The sequence below is a fragment of the Littorina saxatilis genome, linkage group LG8 (assembly GCF_037325665.1).
Source record: "Littorina saxatilis isolate snail1 linkage group LG8, US_GU_Lsax_2.0, whole genome shotgun sequence".
In the NCBI taxonomy this organism is placed as follows: Eukaryota; Metazoa; Mollusca; class Gastropoda; order Littorinimorpha; family Littorinidae; genus Littorina; species Littorina saxatilis.
In genome coordinates, this window is record NC_090252.1 from 51,512,894 (window position 1) to 51,530,393 (window position 17,500).

The window sequence follows — 17,500 nt, forward strand, 5'->3', positions numbered from 1 at the left end:
CAGATAGACTGCAGCTTACATCTCCAAATTCAGAACAATGGAACGCATAATTTTTGACAAAAGAACAAAATTCACAAGTACATCGACCGAAATAGTCTTTATAGTGGACAGATAATGACACGATACTAATTTTACTATTAAAAATGTGATTATGCTTATTCGGCGACTGCACAGCCTTGCCAGAAATCGGACGACAAAAAATTATTATCAGATAAGGCTCACTCACCTCATATTATTTTTTTTGTTTGTTTTTCTGTCCAGTATAATGACCATTGGGTCGATGTATCTGTGAATGATTTGTATTGTCAACTAACTTAAACGTTCCATCGGGGTGTTGCAGGTAGCTCTGTTTCCTCCTTGGGGATGAAGCTACCAGGGGAAGGGATTGTGTTGGAGGTGCGGGTAGAGGGGTAGCCCTCCCGGTGCTCCCCCTTGGACCTCCCTAGTCTAGGACCCTGGGTCTTCGCGAGGTGGCCATTGTGGCGTAATCCCTCCGGACTAGCATAACGTTTCCCTATCCCAAGACCGACCGTGCGTGGTCTACGACCACATCCTCTACGAGGTGACCCTATCAACTAGGCAGCGCAAGCCCCTAGGCGAAACACGGCGGATCTAGAGGAGAGAACCTCGATAAAAAATTTGAGCTGCCATGAAGACGGAGCATGTTGGCTGAGGACAGCGGGCAGACCTCCTGTGCCGACACCCATCTACAGGAGAAAACCAGGCATGCACGCATCAAACCCAACATGGCCATACAAACGTTCCATCAACTGACACAAAGACGGAATACGGATGCATACCAGTGTTCTCTTCGTGAGGTATCTTGCCGGCAGGTGGAGACCTCTGCGTGCCCGTTGCGTAGACTGACATCATCCCTATCTCGTCCACTCGCAGTTCCTGGTATTCACCGCACGCTGGGGAAAGAATGGGGATTAAAGAAGAGTTACTGTATTATTGAAACACACACACACACACACACACACACACACACGTATACACACGCATCGCACGTTCCACGCACGTACGCACACACACACACACACACACACACACACACACACACACACACACACACACACGCGCAGTTACGCACACACACACACACACACGCGCAGTTACGCACACACACACACACACACACACACACACACACACACGCATTTATGCACACACACACACACACACACACACACACACACACACACACACACACACACACACACTCACACTGCAGTGAAAAGCACTGGATATGAAAAGCGACAATTTAAAAGTGACCGTGAGATCTTTTTATCGTGCGCATCTGTGCACACAAGGAAGTTCGAACAACGAGGACTGCCTGATCAAAATTAACTCTGGTCAATAAATCCCGAGCCGAACCTGGGGTTCGAACCAACACCAATAGCGATCCACAGTTTGCTTTCAACGTGTCTCTGTCCCTATAATTTATCTTGTGAATCAACAAGCCATCCAGGATTTTACATAGAATAAATAGAGAATACTACATGGCTTGCTGTGTCGTACCAGATTTACACGAGTTGGTTTTTTTAAATATTGAACTGCGAGCGAAAGCGAGCTGTTCACTATTTGAAAAAGCAACGAGTGTAAATCTGGTACGAAACAGCAAGCCATGTAGTATTCTGTTTATCCTACATACTGTACTAACGTGTATTTGACTGAAAATGTCCTGCAGTCGAGGCAGCTAAATTAAAGACCCTTGTTTTGGAACCTCGGTCTCTTCTAAAGCCTCGTGCAATCTATTACGTCAAAGCAAAGAAACGTCACTCTGAAAGTGTGGAGTGACGTGTTAGTTCTAAAGATTCATCGAGGGTAATTAGCGAGCGCAATTTTTTTTTCTATAATGACGTTTGTCTCGGTGACTTTGGCATCATAAGCAGTGGAAAAACAGGTCCTTGCCAGACTTGCTTGACATGACCTCATTTACATGATATACACACGTGTGATTTGAACGATTATTGTCTCACGGGTGTCTCTCTCACGTATGTAGGATAAAGCAGCCTTCAATGTTGACACATGCTTGGCTGCTTCCTGTGCAGGACCTTGCACAATAATTTCGAAAGAATCATTCACACTAAACAAACAAAGCCGTAGATGCTTCGGTATGAGTGTCCAAAGTGGAAGGATGACGTCATCCCATAAGAAGCCAGGACAGGTGTGTGTGTTTGCTTACCTGTTGGGTGACACATGAAATTATATATACAGTGGAACCCCCCTTTTAAGACCTCCACAAATCTGAGAAAATCAGGTCTTAAAAAGGAGGGAGTCTTAAAATGGGGGTAATTTTACAGAGGTTATGAACAGAAAGTCTGAGAAAACAAGGTCTTAAAAAGGAGGGAGTCTTAGATTGGGGGGGTCTTAAAAAGGGGGTTCCACTGTAGCTTTGACACTTACCTGTCGAACTTGCACAGGATGTCTGAAGTGAACTGGCTTCCGTGTACACAGTCTCTCGCCTGAAAGACACGGACAGGTTATACACCCTCTGAGGGCTGGTATGCTCTATATTCATGTCCAGACAGTAGAATGAAAACCCACCGAGAAATAGTGTGCTTTGTATTCATGTCGATTTAGCAGTATGAACACCCTGAGAGCTAGTATGCTATATATTCATGTCGATTTAGCAGTATGAACACCCTGAGAGCTAGTATGCTATATATTCATGTCGATTTAGCAGTATGAACACCATGAGAGCTAACCGGCACGGTTGGCCTAGTGGTAAGGCGTCCGCCCCGTGATCGGGAGGTCGTGGGTTCGAACCCCGGCCGGGTCATACCTAAGACTTTCAAATTGGCAATCTAGTGGCTGCTCCGCCTGGCGTCTGGCATTATGGGGTTAGTGCTAGGACTGGTTGGTCCGGTGTCAGAATAATGTGACTGGGTGAGACATGAAGCCTGTGCTGCGACTTCTGTCTTGTGTGTGGCGCACGTTATATGTCAAAGCAGCACCGCCCTGATATGGCCCTTCGTGGTCGGCTGGGCGTTAAACAAATAAACAAACAAACAAACCATGAGAGCTAGTATGCTATATATTCATGTCGATTTAGCAGTATGAACACCCTGAGAGCCAGTAGTAGTATGCTATATATTCATGTCGATATAGCTGTATGAACACCCTGAGAGCTAGTATGCTATATATGCATGTCGATTTAGCAGTATGAACACCCTGAGAGCTAGTATGCTATATACTCATGTCGATATAGCAGTATAAACCCCGAGAGCTAGTATGCTATAATTATATTCATGTCGATATAGCAGTATGAACACCCTGAGAGCCAGTATGATATATATTCATGTCGATTTAGCAGTATGAACACCCTGAGAGCTAGAATGCTATATATTCATGTCGACATAGCAGTATGAACACCCTGAGAGCTAGTATGCTATAATTATATTCATGTCGATATAGCAGTATGAACACCATGAGAGCTATTATGCTATATATTCATGTCGATATAGCAGATGAACACCCTGAGAGCTAGTATGCTATATATTCATGTCGATTTAGCAGTATGAACACCCTGAGAGCTAGTATGCTATATATTCATGTCGATATAGCACTATGAACACCCTGAGAGCTAGTATGCTATATATTCATGTCGATTTAGCAGTATGAACACCCTGAGAGTTAGTATGCTATATATTCCCGTCAAGGCAGCAGAACGAAAACCCAATGAGAGCTAGTGTGCTTTATATTCATGTCGAAAGAATACAATGAAAACCAACTGAGTGCTAGTATATCTGTTTGTTTGTTTGTTTGTTTGTTTGTTTGTTTGTTTGTTTGTTTGTGTTTGTTTGTTTGCTTGTTTTTTTTGTTGTTTTGGGAAGTATCGCATTTTAAAGTTAGTAGCCTGACTGTGACTTATGACCTCAACATTGTGATCTGTCTGATTGCACACTTGCAAAATCAACCTGTTGTACCGTAAAATCCCTAGCATAAGCCCCCCCCCCCCCCCCCTGTGCACAGATTTAGGGCAAAATTGGGGGGTGGGCGTTTGCTAGGGATAGACCCCTTTGCACAAAGTAAGTTTTGTGCTCAACCGTGTAATTGAGTGAATACAAACCCCGAAAGCATGTAAGTTAGGTCGTGTGAGTAGAAGTGAAGGAAAAAAGAAAAAAAAGGACTTTGAGGCAAAGAAGGCCAACCATGAGAGAGAGAGAGAGAGAGAGAGAGAGAGAGAGAGAGAGAGAGAGAGAGAGAGAGAGAGAGAGAGAGAGAGAGAGAGAGAGAGAGAGAGAGAGAGAGAGAGAGAGAGAGAGAGAGAGAGAGAGAGAGAGAGAGAGAAAAGGACTGGCTCTTCTGAAAACAACACGAGCATAGTCATTCATATAAATTTATAAAGTAAAAAGAAAATCGCCAGACCTTTGCAAAGACAAACAATAACAACATAATTCCGGGGAAAAGAAACTTGATGAAATGTCGAAATGTCAACACCAATGAAGTCCTTTCTTTCTGTACAGGGAAGAAATTACACGATCGTCTTTGGAAATGAAACGTTAACTGAACTTGGATTTTGTCTTCAAAAGGCCCAATCTTTCTGAGAAAGAAAAACCCACAAACTTAGAAAAAAAAAGAGAAATGAAACTCGAAAAAACATGAACGATGGGTGGGAGTGAGGAGAGGGGACAAAGAATAAGAAAAAAGGAAAGAAACACGAAAAGGTAAAGAAGGGGAAAAAGATGACTTTTAGAACAGTCTGCACAAATCCTAGTGAAAGTGAGCCTATAGTCTCTTTGAAAAAAGCAGGGTGGGCGTTTCCTAGGTAGTTACCCCTGTGCACAACTTTTGGCCCAAAGTGGGGGGTGGGCGTTTGCTAGATGGTGGGCTTATGCTAGGGATTTTACGGTAATAGAAACCCGAGAGTGTGTGTTGTCTTTGTGTTCAGCTAACTTGCATGACAAACACTGGTCATACGTTGTTCAAGCAGGGCGACCTGTAAGGACCTTCGGCAGTTCATGTCCTTGTCTTTGTTCGTTTTGTTTGTGTGTTTGCTTTTCTCATAATTCGATCTTCACCCAACAGTTGTGTGTCTTCCTTGTTATTCAGTTCTTGCTAGTTCGTCCGCTATTTTCATTTTCATTTTCATTTTCATTTCGTTATTGTCCCATTGCTGTGAAATTCGGGTCGCTTCCTCCCAGTGGAAAGCTAGCAGCAACAAAGTCGCTCTACCCAGGTGTATGCGTGTTTAGGTGTAATCATCCACCTGCACTAATGGCAGAATGACCGAGGTCTTTTACGTGCCACAGTGGTGACACGGGGGTGGAACATAGATACGTCTCTGAGTCTGCACATAGTTGACCCGTGTCCGCCCGGCTCGGATTCGAACCTGCGACCTTAGGACCACAAGTCCAGTGCTCTATCAACTGAGCTACCGGGCCTAATTGTCAGGGATACCAAATGAGTGGGCACCGGTTGTATAGCACTTCGAGCTTCAAACCCCCAACAAAAACCTGTCCTTGCAAACGCGTCGACGTCAGTGTTTCTAGCTTCATGTATAATTGAATTAGGGCTAACGGGCGCAGTGGCGTGGTGGTAAGACGTCCGCCTCCTAATCGGGAGATCGTGAGTTCGAATCCCGGTCGCTGCCGCCTGGTGGGTTAAGAGTGGAGATTTTTCCGATCTCCCAGGTCAACTTATGCGCAGACCTGCTAGTGACTTAACCCCCTTCGTGTGTACACGCAAGCACAAGACCAAGTGCACACGGAAAAGATCCTGTAATCCATGTCAGAGTTCGGTGGGTTATAGAAACACGAAAATACCCATCATATGCCTCCCCCGAAATGGCGTGGTAAAAACGGTCATACACGTAAAAATCCACTCGTGCTAAAAACATTAGTGAACGAAGAAGAAGAAGAATTAGGGCTATACTCACTGTCGTCGCTGACGGTTGTTTAAAGACGGAAATGGTGAGCGTTCTGAAAACGAAGAATAATGTAGCTATCACATCAACACGTAGAGCTCAGCATAACTTGAATTTAAAAATATGTATGTGTGGATGAAAGTATGTCAATGTAAATACCGTGCATCCAAATTATATCATCGTTTTTGTTTTCATTTTGATTTCATTGAAAATGTGGGTGATTTGTACCTGAACACATACACATAGAGACACTATTAAATGCAATTACATATTCAAGGCGACCAGTTCTATTGAACCGTTATCATTATACTCAGATATTTCAATCAGACCTTTAGTGTATACCTGTTTATCCGCATAGGACAGCGATCCTAGCTTGTTATCATTACTTTTATTTTATAGAATTTAAGATAAGACACGACTTTACTGTCAATAAAATTAATAACTTATTGGATATTCGTTTGGACATTACAACAACTGACTAAACAACAAGTCACACATTGCACAACAACAATGTTAAACAAAGCCTTGCGTAACAAAATGTTACAAAACAAGGTTTACTTCTCAGTCGAACGGCGAGAACGATGATAACGATGACCAAGACGACGACGATGACGCCAACAGCGCCTGTACCGAGGACCCCATAGAGGAATGGGACGCATATCTCCATCGTTTGGGTTTGATCTGAAGGGACAGTTACATTACCGTTCGACATGTGATTTCTGAAAGAGACAAGTAATGAAGAATTAATCATCCTGTAACACATGTTAATAAATAATAATAATTGTCAGTAAGTACTGGTGTCACATGACTGATGTGAACCAGTTGATTCGCTAATGGCGATGCGCTAAAACTGTTAGCGCACTCTTGGAGTGCGCTAACTTTTCCACAGAGCGTATTCTTACGCCCTTTACCTAAGCAAGACTGTGCTCTCATCCTCAGAATTAATTACTGACATGTAGCTTATATTCTCCACAATACCAAATGACCATAAATTCCCTGCTTCTCAATTAAAGCAGAAGTGTTTTTTTTCTGACAGATTGCATGTGCCTGTGCCACAGTGCGGCTGCCACTGATCTAAAAATAGAAGCCGCTGTGTCAGTTTCATCTAATTCTCGCCGACTTGCATAGATTCTTCTCATCGTGTTAGTGGCATGTAGCTTATCATCCACATTACCAAATGATGAGTTAATATAAAATTCCCACCCGCTAGCAGAAAACACAAGTGTTATTCCTATAACGTACCAGCTAGACCAGTTTGGAAGACTGACTCGATCGACTCTGTCATGAATACTTAGCCGCACTGACTACACTGAAATACGACTGCATCAGTTCAGTAAATGAATGGTTTCCGAATTATTATTTCAAGGCAAGAACAATCGTAATCGAAAACGTGTAGGGTTCAGAACGTTCTTACCATTATAAGACTTATTACCAGCGTGCCTCGTGCGTGCAGACTCAGTCAGTGCAGACTGCATGCAGTGGTTTGATTGCCCTAGCAGACGACATAAACCCCGCTCAGCAAATTAACATGTTGGGCAAATGTGAACGAAAAAACGATGGGGATATAATACGTGTAGGGTTCAGAGCATTCTTACCGTTCATATTTAGTATCAGACTCCCCGATGAGTGAAGATAGAACACGAGAAATATGCCACATTTGTTTTGAAAATGTGCGAACCGTCGAGTCCCGCGGCTTCGAGTCAATTCAAGGGGAGTCACTCCGCACAGTCAATCCGTCGAAGCTCGACTGGAGGTTTCGAATCGCAAATAATGATTGAAGAGCACAGCCCTTTCTCCGAGTTCAAATGAGGTCTCTCTGAAAGATCATCACTAGCACTGTTCAGATTAACGCTACACTGGAATTTACCAACAGAAATTAAAATGCGTGTGACGAAAGCACGACACACTTGAGACACCCCACACAAAAGTAGATCTTTACTGTACACGACCTGACCACACAGTTATGCCTATTCAAATGCGCGTTGCAAAATGTGCGCTTGGAATCTTTTTTTTTCTATGGCGGTACTGACAATATCGTTATTGAAACAATCCCAGTGCACTAAGGGATTTATAGAGCAAATCTCGAAAATAATTATTGAACTCAGCGCTATGCGCTTCGTTCAATAATGAATTTTCTCGATTTGCTCTATAAATCCCTTAGTGCACTGGGATGTCTCAATAACTTAAATAATAATAAGAATAAGAATAATTGTCAGTAAGTACTGGTGTCACATGACTGATGTGAACCAGTTGATTGGCTAATGGCGATGCGCTAAAACTGTTAGCGCACTCTTGGAGTGCGCTAACTTTTCCACAGAGCGTATTCTTGCGCCCTTTGCCTAAGCAAGACTGTGCTCTCATCCTCAGAATTAATTAATGACATGTAGCTTATATTCTCCACAATACCAAATGACCATAAATTCCCTGCTTCTCAATTAAAGCAGAAGTGGTTTTTTTTCTGACAGATTGCATGTGCCTGTGCCAGTGCCAGTGATCTAAAAAAATGGAAGCCGCTGTGTTTCATCTAATTTTCGCCGACTTGCATAGATTCTTCTCATATGCCGTGTTAGTGGCATGTAGCTTATCATCCACATTACCAAACAAGGAACTTAGTCGATAAATATCGACAGGGGGCGGACAAATGGTTTACATGTGAAATGTGTGTATATGGGTGTGGTTCTGAAACAAACAAACCATGTGAACCCCCCCCATCCCACCGCTCGCGGGCTGAACGACTGACGTCACATGTCGCTTCGGTCTTTTCCTGAGAAGAACACCGCGTGTACATAATACACAATTCGATCGCGTAGCACTGCCAATGCACATTTTCGCAACGAAAACCGTGCTACTGTTTCTTGTGTGTTAAATCTGAAAGCAATATAAGTGAACGAACAATTGAAAACTGATATCACGTTACTAAACTCCCAAAAGTAATAAATTACTTCTGACTGCGGTACACAATACGGCAGTCACCTCTGCGAATGCTGTCGAAGAATCTAACCGAAAGTAAACATTCTGGGAATCTACGCGCATCGGCCTTGACGCAAGTTCAATACTTAGCCAATGAGCGCGCCGCGGCGAAGTTGGCCGCTGTAAGTCTCGCAGCGCTGGCTGGCTGAGCGAGTTGCGTGTCCATCCTTTTTTGGTCCAAGCCGCACCGTAGACCAGATTAGTAGGTGCTTGATTTTGGTATTTTGATTTTACATAACATTAAACCTTTCTTGGGGTTCATGGTCATGGCAACAGCCATAATAATATTATATCATGTATAATATTACATTTCAGCATATTTGAATTACATGTCATCATACCAAACTGTCATACATTTTTATTCCTACATCATTCTGATTGATCATAACCAAACCTACTATCAGTGGACACATCCAAATGTAAGCGCCTGTTCTTGACAACTTTTAATCGATCTAAAAATAGCAACTTGCTGGGCCCTCTGCCGCCAACAGACACTGTTTGGCCTGTAGGTAAAATGTACAATGTATTTTCTGATTTGTGCACAAAAGCTTTATTTCTTTTTTCTTTTTTTTTAACATAACAATGTTTAATGTCACTGTATGTTTAAAAGACCATGGTCATATTTGTAAAAAAAATGTTAAATTAGAAAATAAATAACATTTTGGTTCATGATTTTTCCTACACCTGTGCTAAAAATAAGAAATAAAAATGTCGGGTATATAAGTCTCTCAAATACAGCTAGGTATGAATGGCTCGGTTTGAGTTTGTTGCAGTTGACCCTGCACAATGCGACATATCATGTTTTTGTTGAACAATTTTGACGTCACCCCTCCCATAGGGTGACGTATTTCACAACTTCCTGTGTTACACAAACTCTGTGATGACCAATTTTGACGTCAACCCTCCCATAGGGTGACGGATTTCACAACTTTCTACAGATGAACAATGTTGCCTTCACCCCTCCCATAGGGTGACGGATGTCACAACTTCCTGTGTACACAAACTGATGACGTATTTCACAACAAAATGGCGCTGCCCATGGTCAACCTCTAAACTATCCGTATAGAATGGGGGCGTCCTCGCCCCCATAATGATGAGTTAGTATACAATTCCCAGCGGCTAACAGAAAACACAAGTGTTATTCCGATAACGTACCAGCTAGACCAGTTTGGAAGACTGACTCGATCGACTCTGTAGCAGACAACACAGAAATACGACTACATCAGTTCAGTAAATGAATGGTTTCAGAATTATTATTTCAAAGCAAGAACAATCGTAATCGAAAACGTGTAAGGTTCAGAACGTTCTTACCATATATAAGATTTATTAGCAGCCTGCCTTATGCGTACAGACTCAGTGCAGACTGCAGTCGTTCCATTGCCCAGGTTGACAGGTAGCCTAGCAGACGACATTAACCCCGCTCAGCAAATTAACATGTTGGGCAAATGTGAACGAAAAAACGATGGGGATATAATACGTGTAGGGTTCAGAGCATTCTTACCGTTCATATTTAGTATCAGACTCCCCGATGAGTGAAGATAGATCATAGAACACGAGAAATATGCCACATTTGTTTTGAAAATGTGCGAACCGTCGAGTCCCGCTTTGAGTCAATTCAAGGGGAGTCACTCCGCATAGTCAATCCGTCGAAGCTCGACTGGAGGTTTCGAATCGCAAATAATGAAGAGCCTTTCTCCGAGTTCAAATGAGGTCTCTCTGAAAGATCATCACTGTTCAGATTAACGCTACACTGGAATTTACCAACAGAAATTAAAATGCGTGTGACGAAAGCACGACACACTTGAGACACCCCACACAAAAGTAGATCTTTACTGTGCACGACCTGACCACACAGTTATGCCTATTCAAATGCGCATTGCAAAATGTGCGTTAGGAATCTTCTTTTTTCTATGGCGGTACTGACAATATCGTTATTGAAACAATCCCAGTGCACTAAGGGATTTATAGAGCAAATCTCGAAAATAATTATTGAACTCAGCGCTATGCGCTTCGTTCAATAATGAATTTTCTCGATTTGCTCTATAAATCCCTTAGTGCACTGGGATGTCTCAATAACTTAAAGAATAAGAATAAGAATAAGAATAATAATAATAATTGTCAGTAAGTACTGGTGTCACATGACTGATGTGAACCAGTTGATTGGCTAATGGCGATGCGCTAAAACTGTTAGCGCACTCTTGGAGTGCGCTAACTTTTCCACAGAGCGTATTCTTACGCCCTTTACCTAAGCAAGACTGTGCTCTCATCCTCAGAATTAATTACTGACATGTAGCTTATATTCTCCACAATACCAAATGACCATAAATTCCCTACTTCTCAATTAAAGCAGAAGTGGGTTTTTTTTCTGACAGATTGCATGTGCCTGTGCCACAGTGCGGCTGCCACTGATCTAAAAATAGAAGCCGCTGGGTTTCATCTAATTCTCGCCGACTTGCATAGATTCTTCTCATCGTGTTAGTGGCATGTAGCTTATCATCCACATTACCAAATGATGAGTTAATATAAAATTCCCACCCGCTAGCAGAAAACACAAGTGTTATTCCGATAACGTACCAGCTAGACCAGTTTGGAAGACTGACTCGATCGACTCTGTCATACGTAGCCGCACTGACTACACTGAAATACGACTGCATCAGTTCAGTTTCCGAATTATTATTTCAAGGCAAGAACAATCGTAATCGAAAACGTGTAGGGTTCAGAACGTTCTTACCATTATAAGACTTATTACCAGCGTGCCTCGTGCGTGCAGACTCAGTCAGTGCAGACTGCATGCAGTGGTTTGATTGCCCTAGCAGACGACATAAACCCCGCTCAGCAAATTAACACGTTGGGCAAATGTGAACGAAAAAACGATGGGGATATAATACGTGTAGGGTTCAGAGCATTCTTACCGTTCATATTTAGTATCAGACTCCCCGATGAATGAAGATAAAACACGAAAATATGCCACATTTGTTTTGAAAATGTGCGAACCGTCGAGTCCCGCGGCTTCGAGTCAATTCAAGGGGAGTCACTCCGCACAGTCAATCCGTCGAAGCTCGACTGGAGGTTTCGAATCGCAAATAATGAAGAGCACAGCCCTTTCTCCGAGTTCAAATGAGGTCTCTCTGAAAGATCATCACTGTTCAGATTAACGCTACACTGGAATTTACCAACAGAAATTAAAATGCGTGTGACGAAAGCACGACACACTTGAGACACCCCACACAAAAGTAGATCTTTACTGTACACGACCTGACCACACAGTTATGCCTATTCAAATGCGCGTTGCAAAATGTGCGCTTGGAATCTTCTTTTTTCTATGGCGGTACTGACAATATCGTTATTGAAACAATCCCAGTGCACTAAGGGATTTATAGAGCAAATCTCGAAAATAATTATTGAACTCAGCGCTATGCGCTTCGTTCAATAATGAATTTTCTCGATTTGCTCTATAAATCCCTTAGTGCACTGGGATGTCTCAATAACTTAAATAATAATAATAATAATAATAATAAAGTGTATTTATATTGCGCCTATCCCTTACAAAAAACAAAAATATTTGGCTCTAAGCGCATTACAACATGTGTAGGGACTTGGTACAATCAAGTCTGACAAATACAATAACACAATATACAGTCGGTCTCTTGGGTAAAAATGGGAAAAGCAGCTTCGACATTTAAACACTGCTACTAAAAAATCCTCTAACAATGCATACTGCTTTACAATATATGCATTTATGTATAAATATAGTTAAAGAACATCGAGTTAATAGGAATTAGAAAAGGTTCTTATGATAAAAACTATCTAGCGAACGACGAAGAAGAAGAAGAATAAAACTATCAATGTCAATGTATAACAAGTCATTCCTTCAAACACGTTGCGATCTCAAGACAAAACTAAAGTAAAGTTGTTATTTGATTTTTTATGGAGTGGTAAAAGAGCAAAAATTAAAAAGACAGTAGTGTTTAAACCCCTTGAAGAAGGGGGGTTAAATATGGTGAATATTTATGTATTGTTGTCAACATTGAAGATTGATTGGATGCGAAAAGTTGTTTGTGGTGATTCATGTTTGAAGAGATTTGTTATGGATATGTATCCAGAACTAAATATTGTGAATTTGGTTGGTAGCAATTATATAAAAGTGTTGAAAAATACGGTGAAAAACAAGTTTTGGCAAGTTGTGTTGAAGCATTATGAAAAGTTATATGCAAAATGTTTACCTGTTAATATTGATGAATGTTTGTACGAATGTCTTTTTTATAATGATAACATAGTGAGAGGTAAAAGAAGCATTTATTATAAGAGTTGGCATGAAGAAGGAATTGTATATGTGAAACATTTAGTAAATTTGGAGGGTAAATATTTAAATTATCAAGAGTTTTCTGAATTATTTCTAATGTTAAAAGTGATATTTTGTTATATTGTGGAATTGTATCCGCTGTGAAAAACTATCAGAAGAAACTTGAATTTTAAGACATTGAATTGTCAGCATGAATCGGTGGATAGTAGAGTGTGGTCAGTGATAAAAAAAGGAAACCATGTTGTGAAGAAGGTGTGTGTGCAGTCTAACGTTATTCCATCCGCGGTTTCAAAATGGAATAGCACCAGTGAAAGTAATATGAATTTGAAATTAATTTTGTTGAAACCCTTTCAAAGTACTGTTGATGTAAGTTTAAGGTGGTTTCAGCTGCGACTCTTACACCGGATTCTACCTTGTAATAAATATTTATATAGCTATTCTGATGAACACGTGGGGGAATTCGGGGGCTGTGATTGGATGGTCTTTTCCGATCATCAAAGCATAATGCTACGGAAGTCGGCCATTTTACTCAATATCCAAAAGCATATTGTCAATAACAAAGACGCATGGTTCCGGTTTACCCATCTGTACCACGCGGCGATGTTTCTGTCCACAACAGCATACACTGACAACTTGAAATTCTTCTCGGGAATGTTTTTCAGCTTTACAAATGTCGATAGCATACCCTTTTCTGCTAACTTCCCGATGAAACAGGACTAAACCAATTATTTTCTGTCCCTAAACACCACAAAATGCCCAAAGTCGAAAGATGTAGTACAAACAGGGGAGTAAAACGGAGCAGCCGTTTTTGTGTGCCTGTGTGAGCTCAGTTGCCGACTAACACAAACTCAGTTTCGCATTCGGCTTTTCTTATCTCGTAACTCCACACTAAATACCCCACTTCCCCCCTGAAGTGTTGATGTACAACCCATGGCACTAACATTCATGTACAATAAATGCCATTCACCCAAACTGAAAACTTCTTGCCGTCTGTTCGCGTTGTACGGATTAGCTGTTCCCTTCTCCTCCCTTTGTTGCATCCTAGTTCTTCAGTTGTTTCTAGTTTTCCGTTGATGTTGTGTTTTGGTCTTCTTCATAAGTAGTCTTGTTCAAAATGAAAAAAAACTCAAACTTCTTTTTGTTGTATACGAATGAACTAATAAAAAGCTGTTTAACAGCTGTGTTGTCAAATCGAGTTTTGTTCCAAAGTCAGTGTGGCGCCTGCGCAAAACTAATGCGCATGAGAAACGGCGTCTGCTATCAAAACCTGAGATCAACGCATCGACTCAAAAACTGTCATTTTGTAAGTTTGGAACAACAAATCAAGGTCAGAACAGCTATATAATCGCTATTGTGTTTTCAGCGTAGCAATAGGGTCCGATATTTAGACTCGAACAAGTATAATGCGACTCGTCTTCGACTCGTCGCATTATACTTGTCTCGTCTAAATATCGGACCCTATTGCTACGCTGAAAACACAATAGCTGGTAATATTTGTGTAAAATTAAAAATTCACCGCTTTGCACATTGTGCGGGTATCATGAAGAGACAATTTTTCACTTATTTTGGGAATGTATGATTGTTAAAACCTTCTGGATTAAATTGAATAACGTATTGCACAAAGAATGTTTACATTGTGAACATTTGACTTTTTCAAACGGATTGATAATATTGATAATGTGAACACTGATAATGTTTTAGATTTGATTATTCTTTTAGGAAAATATTATATTTATAAATGTAAACTTCAGGGCTCAGTTCCGCTTTTGAGTGTTTTCAAAAAATATTAAAACAAAGATATTACATTGAAAAGAAATTGAATTTTATCAGGAATAGAAATGTTGAATTTTTGTCAGAGTGGTTACCCTATGCGAATATATGTTAGGTTATTGACCAAGGCGAAGTGTCCATTTCAGCTTAACTTTTTCCACAGTTTAAAATTGTAGGTTTTTATAAGATTTTAGGAAAGAGTGTGTGTGTATGTCTTATGTCTGTCTGCTTCACTTATCCTCTTACCTGTCTTTCACCCTGTCCAATCTTATGGGTGTCTTGTATTTTAGTGACTTTTGACAATTGCAGGGTGGAGTTCGAAAGGAATCTATTATTTGTATTATTACTAAAGAGTATACATTATAAATGATACCACCAACATCATTACCCCCTCTCTCTCTCTCTCTCTCTCTCTCTCTCTCTCTCTCTCTCTCTCTCTCTCTCTCTCTCTCTCTCTCTCTCTCTCTCTCTCTCTCTCTCTCTCTCTCTCTTTCTCTTTATCCGTATTGTAATCTGCATGTTATGTTATGCTCCGGCCATACTTGTAGGCGAACGGTATGTTATATGTCCGTCTGTCGGTTATGTCCTAATGTTGTATATGTCTTGTATACTTGCCATTTACATATTTATTATACATGTTGAAGGATGAATGATGATACATTGTAGACGGATGCATGTTACTGATTAAAAGCCCCACAAAGATGTGCTTGGCAAATAAAAAAATAAAAATAAAAAAAATAAAGTAAAGAGACTGCATTAATCATATAATGAAGAAAGAAATAGACTGAGTCAGCAATTCATCAGGTTAATAATTGAACGATCAACGAATAACACAACTGCTTTTTTCATCCATTAATCACAAAAATTATCATATAAAACGCTAAGCAGTTAAATCAATCAATCAATATATCACTCGAGCCATTGATTATTTGATGATCACGTAAGATCGAAGAAAGAATATTAAGTCTCTGATCTCCTGCCAGGAATATCATCTCATTCAATTGATTGAAATCATCATTTCAATGTACACATCAATTTGTTACGATGTGGTGTTTAAATTTGTCAAAACGAGTGCTTTTAGCCGATGCAAGAAAAACAAACATTTGTTGTTGATGTTGTTGTTGTTGTTTTTGTTGTTGTTGTTGTTGTTGTTGTTGTTGTTTTTGTTGTTGTTGTTGTTGTTGTTGTTGTTTTTTGTTTTTTTGTTATTGTTGTTGTTGTTGTTAATGTTCTTCTTCTTCTTCTTGTTCTTCTTGTTCTTCTTCTTCTTCTTGTTCTTCTTGTTCTTCTTCTTCTTCTTCTTCTTCTTCTTCTTCTTCTTCTTCTTCTTCTTCTTCTTCTTCTTCTTCTTCTTCTTGATGTTGACGTATGTTCACAAGCAAAACGTTGCAGCGCGAAATTCATTTGAGCAATCTGTCAGTCATCAAATGAATACTTAATAGCTCACCCTCAACACTGGTATTAAAGACCATAGGGTGCGCCTTTTCTGAAAACGAAGAAGGAAACATAGTGTTTTAACTTAGAATATAGAGTATAATTATAATTTAGCAAATGCGTAATACAGTTCAAATGTTCAACAAACTTACATGTAGCTTTTTCTGGTTCCTGTTAACATACGTTAAATACTCGTCCACCAAATCCGATCTCATTTTGTTTTTTTATTTTTTCAGAGCACGATTATCAGCATAGCTTCCTGTGCTCCGTTGATCTGTAAGGTTGTATGAGGCATTAATTGTTGTGTGTAATTATTTGAAAAGAATGTCCAAACTAAGGGAAACCCTTCGACCTTGAGCACGCCGGTATACCTTTTTTAAACACTTTTTTTTTTTTAACTCAGTTGAATGCAGGCTGCTTCAACCTGGAGTTGATTTGCCTTTTTTTTCTTTTTTTTCTTTTTTTTCTCGTTTTTTTTTTTTTTACGCCGGTATACCCTAACATGTGTTCACATTGTGAAATGCTGATGTCGCGTCTGCGTGTTTGGGTGTGTGTACCAATGTGTTTGTCCGTACCGTGCCTGCCATCATGTATGCGTGCGTTCGTGAATGCGGGTTTACGTGTGTGCGTGTGTGCTTGCGTAAATGTGTGTGTTTACGTGCGTGTGTGCGTCAGTGCGTGTTTCCGAGAGAATGTGTGTGAGTGTGCGATTGTTCATGTGTGGGTGCGTGTGTGAATTGGTGCGTGTGTGCGTGCGTGCGTGCGTGTGTTCACGCACATGCTCGCTCGTACTTCGAAATATTAAAACAAACCTGATCCCTAAAGCGTTATGAAAATGTCAACCTGACATTGCAATTTATTTTAGTAATAAACGGCATTCGATATGTAGCCTCAAATGTTTTTCTTCTTCTGAACCAACAAATACACTTTTTAAGACAATTGAAACTGTGGGCTTTTCCTTTAGTTATCCTGCCACGCAGGTGGGATTTTGACACAGTCATAAATCTATGAAGTCATTTGCTGACAAAATAGTTTTCTTTAAGTCACGTTCAATCGATGCACTAGAAACAAACAGGATTCGTCCGGTTGCAGTGCTTTCTTGGCTGAGTGTAATCAATCTCACTTGTCAAGCACGAGCGGAAAACTCAACA

General features: G+C 40.5%; 1 protein-coding gene across 2 annotated transcripts in view; it reads right to left on the reverse strand.

Moving 5' to 3' along the window:
- The window catches only part of LOC138972367 (uncharacterized), a 21,344-nt gene that overhangs the window by 2,505 nt on the left and 1,339 nt on the right, over positions 1-17,500 (reverse strand). The window contains exons 1-5 of one of the 2 annotated variants that reach the window (XM_070345038.1): positions 16,363-16,791; positions 6,431-6,591; positions 5,885-5,927; positions 2,410-2,468; positions 801-914 (exon numbers count right to left, since the gene is read on the reverse strand). In XM_070345038.1, coding sequence (XP_070201139.1) covers positions 801-914; positions 2,410-2,468; positions 5,885-5,927; positions 6,431-6,584 — 370 coding nt within the window. In that variant the 5' untranslated portion in view covers positions 6,585-6,591; positions 16,363-16,791. Of the gene's footprint in view, positions 1-800; positions 915-2,409; positions 2,469-5,884; positions 5,928-6,430; positions 6,592-16,362; positions 16,792-17,500 lie in introns of those variants that run through there. The other variant, XM_070345036.1, reaches the window with a different exon arrangement.